Below are 18,313 nucleotides of genomic sequence, written 5' to 3'. Positions count from 1 at the left end.
CCCGGTGAAACGAATTGTGTTGGAATGTAGGCTAAAAGGTTTGACCTATACTTAAAGGGAAACTTTGCAGATTTTCAAGCGGCTTTGTATCATTTCAATGTGGGTGTTATGTTCAAATGGACAATATTCGGCTTCACGCCGTGTTTCAGTTGAAAGCAATAGTTTCCCTTCAATATTACTTGAAAACCACCTATGAAAATTGGCAATTAAAGAATTTTGTCTCTCAAGAGCAGCTAACTGTTTCACGTAGCCTAAAGCTGAATTAATGATTGATTGATTTGTTTGGCCACTATGGAGCAGTGGAACAAACTGCAACCACTACATTTACATTTTTTCACCTTAAAAATGATGTAAAACATTATATATATGGGCAACATTAGCCATGGGCAACATTAGCTTACACGAGGAGTCATGTTTCTGTATGACAAACGATAATCTCTTTTTACCTCTCTTTTGGTCTGCAACAATGCCTGTGAAAAATATGGCTCTTACCAGTGGGATGGAAAACCGAAACAATGATTCCAAAATAGCCTCAAACGCTCCGTATTAACCAATGGGGACAACGGTCAGGTGATAATTCTCTGTCGGTTTCTTTCTATGAGCAACCCGTTTCACACACAGTCATTTGATCTACTGTTATAAAATGTATTGTGCAACATTAGCCATTAGCCAACATTAGAGGGTATCTGAAATATTCTAAAACATTTCTGACAAAGGAGATGGGAAGAGTCTAGGTATGATAAGGAAATAGACAATGGCATCAAATGGTGACCTTGATCTCCTTACTTATCTCACCATACTGGGTCAACAAAAGCTGTTTTATAATCTCTGGCTTCTCTTTTCATTGGTATTTTTTTACAACATTGAACTGAAGGCCACACTGTGTGCTGGCACCAGCTGTGTAAAGCTAAAAATAATAATTTAAATATGCAAAATGTGAGATTGGGAGCATGTCTATTGCCTCTCAACATGGCAAACGTGCCAACAGCGCAAATGGTTTTTACCTGAGGTGTAACTGTAGTGCGGAGTTATCAGCTGTAACTGCCTCATGGGAGCGATGTAGGGAGGCAGCAGTGAACTAACAAATGGACACAATCACATGCATGAAAATGCACGGCTAAGTCAAGGAAGTAAGGAGAAGCTCGGATAACACTGCTCAGGTAGACATTACTATATCTTTACATAGCAAATAGTTGTTTGCTGCTATATTAATGCGCTGAATGTTGTATATTACTCTAAAGGGATTTGGATACTTCCTAGATCATTTAACTGTTTCATATCTTCTTCACATTCATTATACCTTGATATTTAAAAGGTTATACTTGAGTTAAATTTAAGATTGTATATATTATAATTAAGGGTTACAAAGAGATGTCTGGAATCTGATTAAGTTTACGTCTTGAGACTTGATTTCAAAGATTGACAATAAACACGTCTGAATGAGAAGTAAAATGTGGTAAGTGAATGAATGCTTTTTCCCCCAAAATTTATTTTTAAACACATTCACACGACGACACTTGTTCAGCAGCTTGATTATTAGAGACGGCAGCAGAATTGTCTCAGACACAGGTGCTGTTTTTGACTCAGAGTTGTCTTTTAATAAAGCTTGGTCCAGCTGAGGCAAGTAGCCAAGATCAGACAGAATTCGCCTCAGGCCATTAGCACTTTGTGGTTCCTGACATCCTGTAAGATGAGGCCTGTCATGGCTAATGGATGACTGGGAGGTAAACCCAGTCACGTTTTTTTGGCTAAATTTCAGTAAAGCAGGTTACAGACCTGTAAAAGCTAAAGTCTGTCAATGGGTGAAGTAACACCATTGATCGAAATGAGTGAGGAAGTTTACGCTACGTTACGGTTTTTCCCCATTGGCTTATTCTTTCTGCAGGACGTCTTTGCCTCTGTAATGAATCATCTCATCCACTTCATGCATATGCAGTTGTTGATGTTGCGCAACGCGTTTGCTGCTCAACCTCGACCCAGAAAGTCTCATTTGAGAAATTTAGGGGGAGCTCTAAAAAATCGCAAATCTTTTTGGTATAAGTTTATATTTTCTTGTATATGTGTTTCAATCCTGTACCTGTAGGGCGTCGACACAGTTTGCGTAGCTGGTGGGTGTGGTCGAGAGAGTGACAGTAGATTGGCTCAGAGCAGAGAAGAAATCAGAACAACACTTTGTTGAAAATAGCATTAAAATATTGTTGAATTTCCTGAAATGAATCAATGATTCATCTAGCTCAACCGTGTCATGTGATACACAGTCCAGCCGTATACTAGGCTTGCACCTGGTCTTGTTCACTCAGGAGATATTCAAAGCACTACTCTGTCAGTTACTGTGTCAAAGTTCAGCTCTTTGGTATTTTTGAGAATGACTGCAAGGCTCTCTCCAACCTGTCAAGGTTGTACAACCACCGCAACAAACGGTCTGTCATCAGATGCAAGTGGGAATGCAATGCCAGGAAAGAGGCTCTTTAGGGAGATAGGATTTGTTATCAAGAAGAAAATGATTTAACGTTTTTTAGGATTTTAAGAAGAAGACCTGCAAGTGACTTTATTCGGCAATACCAATGATGACCTGTGTGTTGACCATCTAGAAATTGAGCAGTGCTCCTTTGCATTGGTCAGGTTTACTGCAGTGTTGCAGTACTGTTTGTTTAACTTTTAAAGCTTTTTTTATTTCTTATTCACTTATCTTAATGTTGCCCAAAATATATCATAGCTGCCTATCAGCAGATTCTGCAAAGAAGTGCACTGGAGAGAGAGGCTGAGACAAAGAGGACAGGAGGAAGAAGAGAAACAACTTTAAATAAAAACTCATTTTTTACTAACAAGGACCACGCCAATAACAGTATAAGTTTCGAGAGGTTTATTGCATAGCGGAATGATTGTTAGATTAGGAAGCGGAAGGGGTACAGGGTAGAGGGATGAAGGGGAGTAGGGTAGAGGGATGATGGGATGTGGGGTAGGGATGAAGAGATGAAGGGATGTGGGGTAGGGGTTGAGGTAGAGGGATGTAGGGTAGGGGTCGAGGAAGAGGGATGAAGGGGTGTAGGGTAGAGGGATGAAGGGATGTAGGGTAGGGATGAAGAAATTGAGGGATGTAAGGAAGAAGAAATGAGGAGGGTTTGTAGAAAGGTGGTTAGGCGATCGATGGGGGACCGTTGGTGTCCGGTGGCTGGCAAGAACAGGGGGAACGGAGACTGTTAGGATGGGGGCTATCTCTTCGGAAGCTCTGGCGGTGCAGAGTCCCCTGTCGTTCCTGTAATCCTGCAAGAGAGAGAGAAAATAGGAAAACAACAGAGAGAACAGAGTCGAATAGGAAGTGAACGGGTTCGTTGAGCTTAAATACTTGTGTGGGGGAAATGAGCCGTGTTCTGGGCGTGGTCCCGTTCCTGAACAAAGTTTATAAAACTACATCTAAATCACACAAGATGATCGGATTCATATCTTTTAATCTATTGTTGATATATCTATATATATATATATACTTTTTTATTTTCATAGGTGTCCTTCATTACTCCAAATTAAAGTTGAAGACATTTTCCCTATGTAATAGAATATAAAAATATGTATAGCCATCTTCTTGAGCACGAGCAGATTTATCTTCATTTTATGAATGGAAAATTACACAATAGTAAAACGATGAACACGTGGGAAGCCTACAGAATGGCGATGCTCCTCCCTTGGTCAAGGGCCATCCTCTAAATGTTGAACTCTATTTAAAGAGTCCTGTAGAGGGATTCACATTAAGGCTGTGGCTAACTCTGTCTCCCCCTGTAAGGTACACTCACCATCACGATAATGGGAAAGGTTCATCTTAAAGGGAATGATACCAAAGAAAAGAAAACTGAGTTTAGTTTAGTGCGTGTCAGAAGTGCCTGGAAGTGTAAACTGGGAAAGAAGGTCAATAAGGACACCGCCGACTGTGTCTCTGCTGCAAAAATGTGAGTATAACAGTGATCTTTAGCATTATGTGATTTAAAAAAAGAAAAGTATCCTCTTTTTTGTTTTATATGTATTGGCCTGATAGTACTGCCTGGCACACGGAAACGTAGCGGTTGCTCTAATGACAAGCATGTTTCAACGTGTCTAACCTGTTTAGTTTATATTTATGTAACATGGAGTCAGGAAACTGAGGTCAAAGTGTATTGCAGTCTATTCAGGGATCAAGATGTAGAGATTAAAATGTATTGCTTTAGCAATCTTTTATTTCAGGTTTTTATTCATCACATATTTAACATATCTCTATTTCGAGCTCTTGTGATGTCGTAGGGTGGGGTTTGGGGGGAAAGGCAGAAAAGCAGTTACAGTATTGTTGTGCAACTGAACTATTTAGTTAAGGTTAGGAACAAGTTATGGTCGTAGTTAAGGAAAGGAAAGTTGCCTTTGTGGCAACTAATTAATCTGGTCGGAGATAGCCTTTGAACTGGGGTCGCCAGAGTCAATGTCACAGTCTGTGTAATGCCAACTATCCTTGACTTCTGACCGTGAGAGGTTTTGCACCATTCATGTTTTGCACAGTACATCATTCTACACCACATTCATAATTATTTTCTTTCAAAAAGCATTCCAATTCCATTGTCCTTATTTGAGCCACATTGCATTGTATCTACCACTGTACTAGTGAGTAGAAATGCATCACCTTTATTTGAACACATATATAAAAGGCCGATTGGGATACGTTGCTGAATGCTATACCAATATAATCATTAATCATCATGTGGTCAAACAAGCGGTCAAATTGTGCTTCTCTGGAATCCGGGTATATTCTGATGGTCTGCAAAGTGTTCAGTGATGAGCTTGTGTCAATTTAAGATAGATTGCCTCGGGTATATCACTGAGTTTAGAATTTCACTTGAAGGTCTTCTCATTTTGACAAGAAGCTAGTTTGTCAATTTGACAGATACGGAAAACTACCAGTCGTTAAACTAAATTAGCTGTCAATCAACTAAACACTTTTAGAACATTAGGGTCACGTGTAGGAGTTGGGGGAGAACTAGTTTTTGCCATGAACCAGCCCAAGTTGTGTTGGGTATGTCACCTAAATACCTTTGCAAGAACTGCAAGGGAGAAGATGGCAATCTACACATGGTGTGGATTTAATTAGTGTTAAAAAATAACGCAAAGGGATTGGGTGGTTATCTTCAAAAGTACTGCACTATCAGAAACAAAGTAATCTGTTATGAAAGCACTGTTGACCTCCTTATTCTGTGAGTTTGAGAGAAGAATATAACTTGTTTATTCTGCTGCTTGCTTCCAGCTAAAACAGGGACAAGGAGTCTCGGAGGCGCTAAATGTAAATAATACATCCTGTGCATCTTTTTCACAATTATAGTAACATCAGTGTGTTGAAGGCTTTTGTATTAAACTGCATTTTGAGCTAATGAAGTAGAGTGTATGAAGTGCAATACATTGACAGAAACAGAAAAAAGGACATGAAAAAAATAAAACATATACAATAACTGTAACCCATGTCATTATAATACATATTTTTGTTTACGTGTTTTGTGTGAAAGCTATGAGAGTATCACAGAACAGGGCACCAGTTGGACAGTGGTCAGCCCCATCGTCTTTACTTACAAGGTGACTGAGACCCGGCACTTGCTGGACCCAAGCAACGACACCCTCCTGCTGGGCCACATCACCGACCCGCAGCAGCTGAAAGACATTCAAAAATCAAGCAAGCCAATCAAACGCTTCGTGGTCATTGACCAGGAGGTCTACAAAATCTACGGTGCCAAGCTAACTGAATATTTAGAGGCCAACAATGTCGTGTACAAGATCTTGTCTCTACCTACCACTGAGGAGAACAAATCCATGCCAATGGCCTTGAAGGTCCTAGAGGAGGTCAACAACTTCTCCCTTGACCGCCGCACAGAGCCCATCATTGCCATTGGTGGCGGGGTGTGCCTGGACATAGTGGGCCTGGCTGCCTCACTCTACAGAAGACGCACCCCTTACATCAGGGTCCCAACCACACTGCTCTCCTACATCGATGCCAGCGTGGGAGCAAAGACGGGGGTTAACTTTGCAAATTGCAAGAACAAGCTGGGCGCCTACATTCCACCAGCCGCAGCCTTCCTTGACCTGTCCTTCATACAAACTGTTCCACGACGTCACATCTCCAACGGGCTGGCAGAGATGTTAAAGGTACGTTAAAGTCCCTGGATGTGGAATGTTTACCTTAAAGTTGATACAAACCGAAGAATGACAATTTGAGTATCAACGTGATCATCAGCTTATAACATGACGTGCTTTACAATTTAAATGCTATGATTATTAACATTTTAATTGTGCAAGTGCAACAGCAAGTACAAAGTGGTAGGTTCCTGACTGTATGGGTGTAACCAAGTGCACCTGCTATTTTGGTCCAGTTGAAGAAGTTTCCAACGCGTTGTCACACCCAACTCGCCAAATATCGCCGTTTGGTCAGTGCCCCATGGCGTCTGATACCGACGCACCCTTTAGCGAACTGGACGCTCCGGGCTTTCAACTAACTCCCTTGTAAACTCATCGGCATCATTATAAGACGGTCAGAGCAGCAAAGTAGTATAGTTTAAAGAGTGAGAAAGTCCACACAGAGTGGGCAGGGGGACAAACAAGTTGGACGGGTCAAACAAAAACAGGACTCTCAACCAGGAGACCGCTATTCATGTCCCCAGTGAAACCCAGGGTTGACTTACTTATTTTAAACCCAAACCACAATCTTTTCCTGAACTTAATCAAGTAGTTTTGTTGCTCAAGTAAACCTATAAACAAATTAAACCCGTGTTGGAATCTATTTTTGAAAATAAACATGTAACAAGCGTTTTTTTGACACACACTCCCTGCCCCGTCCAAAACTGGCACTAGAGGAGAAACTACAGCATTTTAGTTTGAAGCGTACAGGGCCACTGATCAATAGGGATGGGTATCGTTTGGGTTTTTTCCGATACCGGTGCTAAAACGATACTTTTAAAACGATACCGGTGCCTAAACGGTGCCTGAACCGATACTTTTTTTATTGCCAAGTCAAATTTAACAATATATTTAACTGTTTAAAGTATACTATACATATTAGTGCTGGGCAACGATTACAATTTTTAATCGCATGGAATTTTTGCGATTAATCTCATTGTTATGGCAAAGTTCAATAATTAATTCAAAGGTAGTGTATTGTGCACTTTTATTTTAAAAGTACTGCTATATGAACAAAAGTGCAATAACATTTGGTTTGCAAACACTTTAAACAAATAAGGTTCTTTTTAACAGCAGTATTCCCTTTACACAGAGCAGTTATATCTCTTCACTATCTGTGCTCAGTGTGTGACTTCATGTGAAACGTTCCACTGCTGTGCAACAGGAATACAATGTTTCAGCACGTTTCATCTAAATGTGTGTCGTCTTCATGACAGAGCATGTGAATGCAGCTCTACTGTTCATCAATATAATGCTGTAACTCAGAGGTGATGATGGTTACCCAGCGATCAAAGAATAAAGACACACTTACGCACAATGTAGGTGTATTTTCCCTTTAACTCACGAGATGCAGGTAGCATGTTTTATACTTAATGTGAATTTAATTCATACTTTGTTGGCATCTTATTCTGAAAATCGGATGTTCCTCTGAAGAAACCGGATGTTGTCTCACGTTAAATCTTTCCGCTAACTTTCAAAGTCCTTCGCTCGCTCCCGATCTGTGCCGTTTGAATGCGTTTACCGTGAATTTCAGCGTATAGGTCACTAACATGTAAGTGTCTGCTGAGTTGACCACGGAGACCTGAGTGTCTGCTAACTTTACCGCAGCGATGTCCAGTAGTCTCCATTCCTCCACCGCTGCCAGTGAGCAACGGACTTTCAAAATAAAAACAGCCACACTTTTGACCGTTTACCTTTCGGCATTTTCTCTGTTAAAAGGTTGATGGCTAGCTAGCTGCTGTAGCTATACAAACGGTAGCTATCGTTACCTGCTGCCAGGACGGAGTCATCAGAGTAGTGTTAAAAAAAAGTATTTCAATCGGCTCAGGCACCGAAAAGAAGCACCGAAATCTGCGTTGCGTTTCGGTCCGGTAGGTATCGGTCATATAGGTACCGGTTCCATATTGGCACGGGGTTTCGGTACCCAACCCTACTGATCAAGCGTTGGTATTTGACAGTTTGGGCGTGAGAATGTGTTGACAGTTGTACACATGCCATTTATATTACACAATCTAATCCATCAGTCACCGAAGTGTCCAATTGCATTGACAGTAGCATAAATAGTAACTTGATGCTTATTGGCTCTGAGAGATGAAGTGAAGTTATTTACTGTATGTGCAGTAGCCTATTTTTTTTTTCGTGTTTGAACTGCTCATTGGAGTTTTCTTTGCACTCTTGCAGATGGCCTTGATGAAACACAGAGGCCTCTTTGAGCTTCTTGAGACACACGGCCGCATGCTGTTGGACACAAAATTCCAGGCTGACAACAGCGTGTACGACCACAACTGCTTACAGGCTGCATCACAAGCGACTCGTATAGCCATTATAACCATGCTGGAGGAGCTGGCACCAAACCTTTGGGAGGATGACCTGAATAGACTGGTGGACTTTGGCCACCTGATTAGCCCAGCATTAGAAATGGTAATTGATCCCTCATGGCAAACATAGATAAACACTTAAATTCCATACAGTCTATTATTCATAAAGTATATTGGATATATAGCATGTGTTTGATTCTATGTTAGTCCATAACACTCGTGAGATTGTATAAGCTGTTCATTCCTTTTTGGTGACATATATCCACATGCTCACATTATCTTTGTCTCTCTCTTTTGAATACAGAAAGTTCTCCCATCTCTGCTGCATGGTGAAGCAGTGAACATTGATATGTCGTACATGGTTTACGTGTCCAAGGAGCGTGGTCTTTTGACAGAGGACGAAAAGCAACGGATCATCAGCTGCATGGTGGGCCTGGAGCTGCCCGTCTGGCACGAGGCGTGCACCATGGAGCTCATACAGAAGTCTCTGCAGGAAAGGCTGAAGCATTCCGGTGGCCTGGTCAGAATGCCTCTGCCTGTTGGTCTTGGGGAAGCGGGTAAGGATCACTTAAACTGTTGCTCAAGAGAAACCAGGAAGTCAAAACTCTTGGTGCCTGTGAAGCCTAGAATACAGCACAAGTCAGCGTGTCCTTGCAAAATAGGTAGTGCTGGAAGCTTGGTGACATAGCAACTACTTATGGGGCTACTTATGGCGAAGTACTGTGCAACATGCTAGCTAACGTACAGGTAGTAGCATGCCACAATAGTTTGCTAGGTCAGCCCGCATTAGCATGCTAAGTGCCAAAGTCTTCCCCTCCACAATAGAGACAGAGGTCTTGTCTTGTCTTCAACTATGATGGTTATCCCTCACTTTAACTAAGAACTAATACTTGCCTAAACATGAAAGAAGTACTGCTGGTGTATTTTCACCCTAAATAGAGGCACCAGATTAGCTTGTATTTGTTCTTTTTTTAATGCAAGGACAACCAACTTATTGCTAAGAGTAGTATGAGCTAGTTCTTATGTTATTCAGACTTCATGTAATGTGTTTATGCTATATTTAAAGCATTTTTCTTCGCTCTCCTTTCTTTCATTACAGACATTTCTAATGACACATCTTGTGAGATCCTGCACAAAGCTTTCGTGAAATGGTGTGATGAGCTCAGCGGTTCCTCTGACAGCAACTGACTCTGAACCTGCGCATACCACAGCTGCATCCGATCAATCTGTTTTTAGGAGAAAATGTTTACATTTTGTAGGGAGGTGTATAAAATCCAATTCTGGTTTTGTACTCTAGTCAATCTTCAAATTGTTTGGGAAAAGAAACTGCACTTAAGTTGATAGCATTCACCTCCTGTATTTTCACTTTATGGCAACAAGGGCTAAATGTAGGTTAGATAGATAGATAGATAGATAGATAGATAGATAGATAGATAGATAGATAGATAGATAGATAGATACTTTAACTGTAGTAGCAGTGCACAGTACAGGCACCTGTCCAACATGTGTTCAACCCTTATCAGCAAATAGTCACAATACGAGGTGCTGCCGACCGTGGCAATGAATTTCAAAGGGTTGTAAAACAACCCAATCAAATTAGAGTAAGAGATGTTTTTTATTTTATTTTACTTTTCCCAGCTAGCAATGTAACAAACAGCTTATCAACTATTCACTCATCATGTCTCTCAAGTATATTTGTAATCAACCTCATTAAAGATTGTTTTCAATTATCAAACCGTGTGCACGTGTTTTAGTAATATAGCAGATTAACATATTCTTGACATCCTCCCTACTTTCATTTACTTTATTTCAATGGTACATCCTGTCAGCATTAATTCATTTTGTATTTTCTGTGTGTATGTAAATTATTGGCCCTATGGTCACATTGTGTTTTTTACGTTTGTAATTCTGCCCTGTTAAGCACTTTGTGACTTATGTCTGTAAAAAGCACTTTATAAATAAATTGTACTTACTTACTTACATTATTCCAGCTTTTGAACAACAGGGCAAATGCCACACTGCTCACAAATGAGAGTCAGACTAACTTAACACGTTAATTAACAAGGATACACTTGGATACGCATTTCATTAACGGTCCAGTTTATAAGATTTAGGGGCATCTAGTGGTGTACACTAGATGTACAGTTCGTGTGTGTTGGTGTCTATGTGTGTGTGTGTTGTTGGAGGAGTCTCAGCCCGACAGAGAGAGCAGAGCAAATGCTCGCTGCAGCGTGATAATAAATTACATCAAAAAGTAGTAATACAAACACCAGTAATGTCGGAGCTTATCAATACTCCGGTATTTAGAACCGAGGCCCGTTTAATACCGGGTATCGGAACGCATCCCTACCTTCAGATAACATAAGACACAAATGTGTGTCGTCTGGACTGCTGTAGAAACATGGAGGTGCAAGATCGCCGACTCCGTGGAAGATGATCTATCCGCTCTTTATGTACATTTAAATGGCTTTTTCTAAGCTAACGAAAACACTACGGTTCTTAGTTTCAGGTGATTATACACTCATTAAAACGTTGTTATGAATATTATATTCCGTTGCTGCCAATTAATCCCCTTAAATGTTACACACTGTTCCTGTCAGCAAAGCTAACATTCAACATAAAACAGTTACAATACTCAGCTCAGATTAAATACGGCTGTGGAAGAGGGCACTGATTTCTGATTCAATTGTTATTTCTTTTTTGAAAATTATTTTCCTCACAAGCTTACGTTTTCTTAATTTATTTAAACTTTTGATAATGCTACACTGGTTACAGAAAATGGGCCAAACAGCCCCAATGACGTGTGTTGTCTAAATAACAACTAACTAATGAAGCTCTAGCGCAAGTCAGGAAGACTATACTCTTGCATGCCTAAACCCGTAGTGTCTTTCTCATACATCTGCCAATCACTCCTCACACATGCACACTCATTATTTCCTTGCTGTCATTGTTCGGGGCTGTCAATCATGAAATTTACAAGTCAAATGGCCACGGAAAACAGTTCAATGCCCGTTCTACTCCCAATCTATATCTATGGCCTGGACACAGATCTGATCTGATCACTTGCAAATAACAGTGTGGACAGTCTGTCTTGAAAGTCTGATTTGAGAAACAAATTGGATGCCTGCAGTCTGAACGTAGCCGGAGAGTTTAGATCCACTGGATTGTAATTCCAGCTGTTTTCTACAAACTCTTAAAATGGTGCGCAGCCCCTGAAATCCAGCTAGCTGTCCAACTGGTGTTGATTGAATAACCTTTCAAAAAAGCCTTGCAGCAGAGCTGACACACCTAAGCTTTAACTTTCAACAGTGTTCCAGATTCCAAGTGGATAAGTATCTCTCTTTGCAAAGGTGTCCGGTGACAGTGAACCATCCTCCATTATCCCTTCTTAAATTACCCCTTGGGGAGATGAGATGGAGAAAGCCATATAACTAATAAGGTTGCTACATTTTTTGCTTTAAACTTAAAACTTAATATAAGTTTTATTGTTCGAACTTACAACAATTCCAAATATGATGCTATATAAAAGGTAGGATATTTTGGAAAAAAAGAGAGGCTAGAATATGACATTACAACTGTTCATATTCAGTGATTTATGTTGCAATAAAGTCTATATATTAACTGTACCTCCCCTGCAGAGACCATACTCTATATCATCCATCCAGTCCCTGTTCCCTGTGGCGAGTGGCTGCAGCCTGTCTCAGCACACAATGACAGGTCACCAGACCATTGCTGAAATCTCTGTTGCATTCTTCTGGAATGAATAGTAAGTTAATAATAAGAAAAGGTGAAACAAACATCTTTTGTTACATCCGGTCTCTTGCTGAGAAAGCGTGTCCTGTCACAGTGTGGTTTATATTTTCAAGAATACATTTTATTTACAATGTTTATATGTGAAGGTTAAATACATGACGGCAAAGTAACCAAAACCAATAGCTTGACACTCTTATATACTGCATTCTGCACAACAAATGTAATATAAATATCAACAGGTAACTAGATCAATGCATCTATCACACATAAAACATTGGCACTATATACAACATATCAGCATCTGGTTTTATTTATTTACAATGTTGGCAAGAGATAAGAAACATTAGCAAAAACATCTCAAATGGTATCAACCATTTTGGTCCAAACATAACAAAAAGAAGAGTCCCCTCTGTATACATCTCCTCTGAGTTATGCAAGATAATGATGAGTAGTTGATACATTTTGGTCAAAGGCTGCTGTAAGCCCTTGTTAAAATTTAAACCATATTTTAGTCTATTTATTTATAAATGTTTTTTCACATTCATTATGAAGAAAGTATTATGATGTATACTGTGAGGACTTCTTTAGGTTTAACAAGCCAGGTATAATGTATATAGTGCTTTTGTCATCTGTGGACCCAAAACAAATTGTATTATATTTTATATTTGTACCCACAGTTTAAAAAATACGGTGGTTCATTATCAATATGAGGTCATTGTACCCTATATTTACCCAATATTGTCATAGACTACTTATCATTTGCCTTTAGTAATCAAAATGTGTACACAAATCACGTTAGAATAGGAAAAGATAAATAATGTATTTGTGATCCGTTATGAATTCAAATAACAAACAAAACAAAATCGGCTCTCATTAAAAATAATAATAATAATAATACCTGATATTAACATCAATAATATTTCTGTTTTGATTTGATTTCTTCAGAATACATTAAAAGCATGGGGTAAAAAAGAATATAAATAAATATATTTAGAGACACTTCCTAGTATGCAATAATATTTGGTACTTGATCCTTAAATATTTAAATACCTTTTTGTGTTTTGTGCATTTTCTTTGCAATGGAACCATCCGAGGTTTACCACTGTTAGATTCACCGAGTTAGAAAACGAATATTCTGAAAGTATTTGATTTCTTTTTTACCGTTGCAATAAACATTTTGTGCTTAACTACCACTATATTTTCACATATGTATGTTCAGTTCAATACAAAGCATATTTTGGGATACATATGGAAACCCTAGTTTTACTAAAAGACAATAATAAACAGTAAAGTCAATAAGTTGACCAGTCTGTGACAGCAGATTGTCGTCATATTTGACACCTTGCAGCCTAAATATTTGTCTAATATAACTGTCCATCTATACAGCATCAAGATCAAAAGAATAGTAAAGTAAACATACATTGTACAATCGAGGAACAGAAATACCTCAGTTACAGTTTGAACATCAGAGTTCAGCAATGAATTGGCAAAAAGTATGAGAAAAATATAAGGAATCAAGATAAAAATAGAGTTTGTAATAGAGTTGATCCACTTAGTCGTGTGGAAACCTTTAAATTCACTTTTAGGTGAGTGCCTTATTGACGGGATGCTACACATATAGTCAGTATGCTAACAGCCATCCTTTTCCTCCATACTCGAGCTGGAACTGTGGAAGCTGCTAGCGTTGGAGCCTTCTGGGGACATCGAGGACAGCAGGGGATCACTCGGGGACATCGGCGACAGGGTGTCCCTTACCAAATCCTTCATGTTACAGGTCCTGGAGTTTCCATAGGGACCAGAGTCCCCGCAGTCTGCAGGAATCTGGTCGAAGGTGATGGTGCCGTCGTTGAGGTCCAGCGTGGTCGGAGGGGACATGTCGGGGCCCGAGCTATGTTGGTAGAGCTCCACGGGGCAGTCGCCGAGGACGGGCTCCTGTTTAATGGCTCGGCCGATCAAATCCGATGTGCAGATAGATGCAGAGGACACCAATGTAAGACCATGGGCACGGGCCTGGATTTCCAACTCCTAGAGGATTATAGAAATAAAGAAAACATAATTTCATGAACATACTACTACAGTAGTAGATTTGGATCTGCAATGCTAGCGGCTCTGTGAGTCCTTTGAGCTAAATGCTAACGTCAGCATGCAAACATGCTCACTGAGACAATGCTCATCTTAGGCTGTATTCGAAATCGCGTACTAACATACTACTCATACTATTCACACTAAGTATGATGTACAATTAAGTATGTAGTGTGCTAGCATGTTAGTTATTTTGTGTATGCGATAACTGCCCAGATGTATGATGCATGATGTATGATATGATGATTTGCCAGAATTTCTGAGTAAGAGCTTACTGCACATACTCAACTGCCCCACAAAGCTGTAAATATGTCACTTTATTAAGTTTTAATATGTTTTCTTGAGAGAAAGTAACAGTTTAGATCTAGAAAGCTCCTGTTAGGAAATTTATTTTCTCAAGGGGCTGGCTGGCCCCTTGAGACGGGCCATGAGAATGCTTCAGTGTGAACATTATGCAGTACATACTGATTGTATGCAGTACTTTAGAATGCGATTTTGAACAAAACTTGTGTGTGTTAGCATGCTAACATTAGCACTAGACGTGCATAGAAATATGAAATAAATTGAAATGTTGACCCGATGGTGATACTACATTATACAAAATTATAACAATGAACAGAGGAACACAACTGTGCTCAGTTTACTGTACTTTTTGCTCCACCAAAGACAAATGACCGACCTGTATACGAAGCATCAGATGGCGGTTTGCATGCTCCACCTTCCTCTGTCTGCACTCAATCTCCTTGGCTCTCTGCTGCTCCCGCTGTAGCCTCCTGATATAGTCCACTGAGGCTTTGAGAATGGTTCCCTTATTCCAGCGCATGTCTCTGGGGTATACAGGAGACAGAGGTCTACAGTCAGAGTCAGCTGACCGGCTGACCAAAACACCACAGGGTTCTATGAAGCCCCTCTGAGCTCATTAAACTTTACGGACACTTGGACGTATGAAGAGGAGGATGTTAAAAATAAAGCTAATGAATAGACAGATAGACGGGGTAGCACACGCATCCATACGCACAAATTCATGCAAAGCATACACTCACGGATCGTTTGACTTGGGTATCAAGGTTCCCAGTTCTTTGATGCGATCGTTGATGTTGAATCTTCGTCTTCGTTCAACTAGAATTTGTCAAATAGAAGAAACAGTAAGTACGGCAGCCTCGTCTTTGAAAGTTTAGTTAAAGCCCAGGAATTAAAGAAAAATTGGAAATACAAATAAAAACCCCACTAACATTTGCAGAAAAAGTTGAAAATAATATTTCATAGAAAACCTCTTTAACTTATTGAAATCTCTGGTATGTCAGACTATAAGTTGCCATTTTGCCATAATTACATCAGGTAACCACTGAGACAATCATTCTGATGTATTGATTGACTCACTTAAGTTGTGGTTGTCTTTTTTCTGTCTCTCCTTAGCAAGAGCACGGACTTCAGCCTCTGTGAAGCGAAGAGAAACATGAATGTTAGTGCTTTGAGAAAACAGCATTGTTTAAATCAAATGGGTAACAAGGCATTAAGTCTACAAAATGAATGGAATTTCATGTTAATATCTTTATAGTAAATCTTTTTTTGTCTACTAGAACATTTGACGTTATCCTGGATAACCACAGACAATAAGAAATCATTTCCATGTGAAATAAAGTTTAAATAATGTTAATTAGCAAGATAATTACAGTTGATTTGTATTTGGTTTCTGAAAATCAGATGGAACACAGCTTTTACAGTTTACAAAACATCACCTTTTTCACTTTCTTCATTTTGCTTTGCTTACCTACTGGAAAGCCCTCTTGCCTTTGATAGTTTTCATACATGCTACAGGAATCAGACTTGTCCAGTACTTGCTTCATGCCAGGAGCTGGAGTAGATATTTAGCAAACAGTTAACTAAATAGTATATTGTGCATTTCCAAATTGCACACAATACAGACATTGGCCTACAGTCATACTTATACATCAAAGATGTGTTGATTTCCCCTTTAAACAAATAATTCACAGTATAATATCAGATCTTAGATAGGTAGAATTAACAAACTTTTCCCACTCTGATTAGATTTCACTACCAGATCGAATGGGGATTTACTTGCTGAGAGTCAGATATTAGTAACAAAAAAATGTACTAAATTGATAATCAAATGATTTCACAGTCTGAATGTACAGCACTCATCGTATTGTTCACAGCTGGATTCAAGCCAAATGACATCTGAGGACAGTAAACCAGCAGTAAACAGAGTAAACACTCACTATGTGTGTGAAAGAGATTTGTCAGTAATTTACCTGAGTATTCTCTCTTAATGTTGTTTGGACAGGAGTTGCTGATAGCGAGGCCGGGGAGTGGAAGTCCTTGGTTGCCGTACACATCGAGAAGGTTTCCGGACACAGGGAGCTACAGAGCATTAAAGACATGACATTATAATGCATGCTTTAAAAGCAAAGCTACGTATTGTATTCAAATTAAATTCAAAGACAGATGTACTACAGAGACTTTACAGTCATTTTTACAATAAGCAGTATATTCTTTTATCTTGAAAATGTACCGGGTTGTTCATTTGGAGTCCCGGGTCCATAAGTCCAAGAACTTCTTCATTGTAACTCGACTCCAAGCTAATAATATCATCAATGACATCATCCATCTGTGGGGCACAAAAGCGCATTCCGTTCAATAACCGCAGTTTATTTGAGTATCTGAATGTAATGAAATCAAGCAGCAGGGGGGCGTACCTCTTTCTCACAGTTGGAGCTGAGGGTGAGCAGGGCCATGGGACTGTTGGGGGCACTGCTGCCGTGCCCGGGCGGCATGCCGTGCTCGGGGGGCTGGCTGGGGCACTGGCTGCCGGCTTTGCCACCCAGGGTGGTGGACAGATACTGCCTCACCTGCTGCCGCTGAGACGGCTGGATGTGGTACTTGGTGGGGTTGTCCAGGTGGGACTGCACCTGTACGTGAGCAGGACGTGAACATTACTAAACAAACATGAATAATGACTTTTCGAAATAGGTCATGATATTTAAAGGACACATAAAATATCATTTTGGTTTCTCAGTTAAAAAAATGCTTTGAATGTGATGATTTCATGTTCGATGCTACTGTTTTAAATCCAAATAATAAGTTTGTCTTAGAAAGTAACCACAAGGAGTCGAGCTGCACTGCTGTGTTGCAGTAGAACTGCTAATGTAATGTATAATGCCGACCAATGAGCCCGAAAACAACATTTTAAAAGCAGGCGTTTTTTGCAGCGCAGATCATTTTATCAGCGTCATTCACCCTGCTACAGGCCGATTTTACATACTCAAGACAAACACTCTCCACACAGAGGACACTGTGGTCCAGTGCAGTTGTGTCCAATGATCTATGACCAGTTTAAGTTTAAGCTGCACCGAAACAACTCATGCAGCAGTATAAAAACAATTTAGTATTTATTAGCTTTTCTGTTATACTGTTAAGTTTCTGTAGCGTTAACTGTCCTGTACTGTGTTTAGCAAGTGTTGATAACTATCTAGAGAGGGACAATGACACAGTCTTTAACAGTACATACTGTCAACATAAATACCATTTCAACCACAGCAAAATAATTAGATAATAATTTCATCTTTAGGTTCTTTTTATCTATATTGTTTCCTCAAAATAATAGCAAAGACAAAAAAATCAACCCCTCACCTGATAATGGCTGTATTCAAGCATTTCCAACATGTTATTTGAGTAGCAATTGATAAAAATAATCTACATACAGTAAATAATCCCTTTATCTTGTTCGCCTACACTGTGAACAGCAAGCTAGCATGTGCAATTCTGAGAGCAGTGGCGAGTCCTGCTTAATTTATCCAGAGTTTACGGCTCATTAGTTATGCAAGTTAAGGAATGGAGGAGGACACTGAGATTTATCCTCCCACTGCTATGTTGTTCCAGTTTAACTATGAATTTTGTCTATATAGAGCCCATTTGACGTCACCACCTACGGCTCACAAAGGAGTCTTTTTACTGATTGGCCAGTA

The 18,313-nt window shown here is 39.7% G+C and overlaps 2 protein-coding genes across 2 annotated transcripts; one reads left to right on the top strand and one right to left on the bottom strand.

Moving 5' to 3' along the window:
* Positions 1 to 3,798: 3,798 nt before the first annotated feature.
* Positions 3,799 to 9,744, top strand: eevs (2-epi-5-epi-valiolone synthase; the record flags this gene model as incomplete). Its single annotated transcript, XM_079186124.1, has 5 exons — positions 3,799 to 3,941; positions 5,514 to 6,147; positions 8,356 to 8,595; positions 8,797 to 9,049; positions 9,592 to 9,744. The coding sequence occupies 5 exons, from the start codon at positions 3,799 to 3,801 to the stop codon at positions 9,678 to 9,680; spliced, it is 1,359 nt and encodes a 452-aa protein (XP_079042250.1). The 3' UTR covers positions 9,681 to 9,744.
* A 4,130-nt stretch (positions 9,745 to 13,874) lies between these two features.
* On the bottom strand, positions 13,875 to 18,011 carry mitfa (melanocyte inducing transcription factor a; the record flags this gene model as incomplete). Its single annotated transcript, XM_079185793.1, has 9 exons — positions 13,875 to 14,270; positions 15,007 to 15,154; positions 15,371 to 15,446; positions 15,708 to 15,764; positions 16,099 to 16,182; positions 16,601 to 16,709; positions 16,861 to 16,956; positions 17,045 to 17,257; positions 17,979 to 18,011. 9 exons carry the CDS (start codon positions 18,009 to 18,011, stop codon positions 13,875 to 13,877), a joined length of 1,212 nt encoding a protein of 403 aa, XP_079041919.1.
* Positions 18,012 to 18,313: the final 302 nt, after the last annotated feature.

This window comes from Pholis gunnellus (assembly GCF_910591455.1).
Source record: "Pholis gunnellus genome assembly, chromosome: 3".
In the NCBI taxonomy this organism is placed as follows: domain Eukaryota; kingdom Metazoa; phylum Chordata; class Actinopteri; order Perciformes; family Pholidae; genus Pholis; species Pholis gunnellus.
This window is presented reverse-complemented; position numbering and strand designations above follow the sequence as displayed.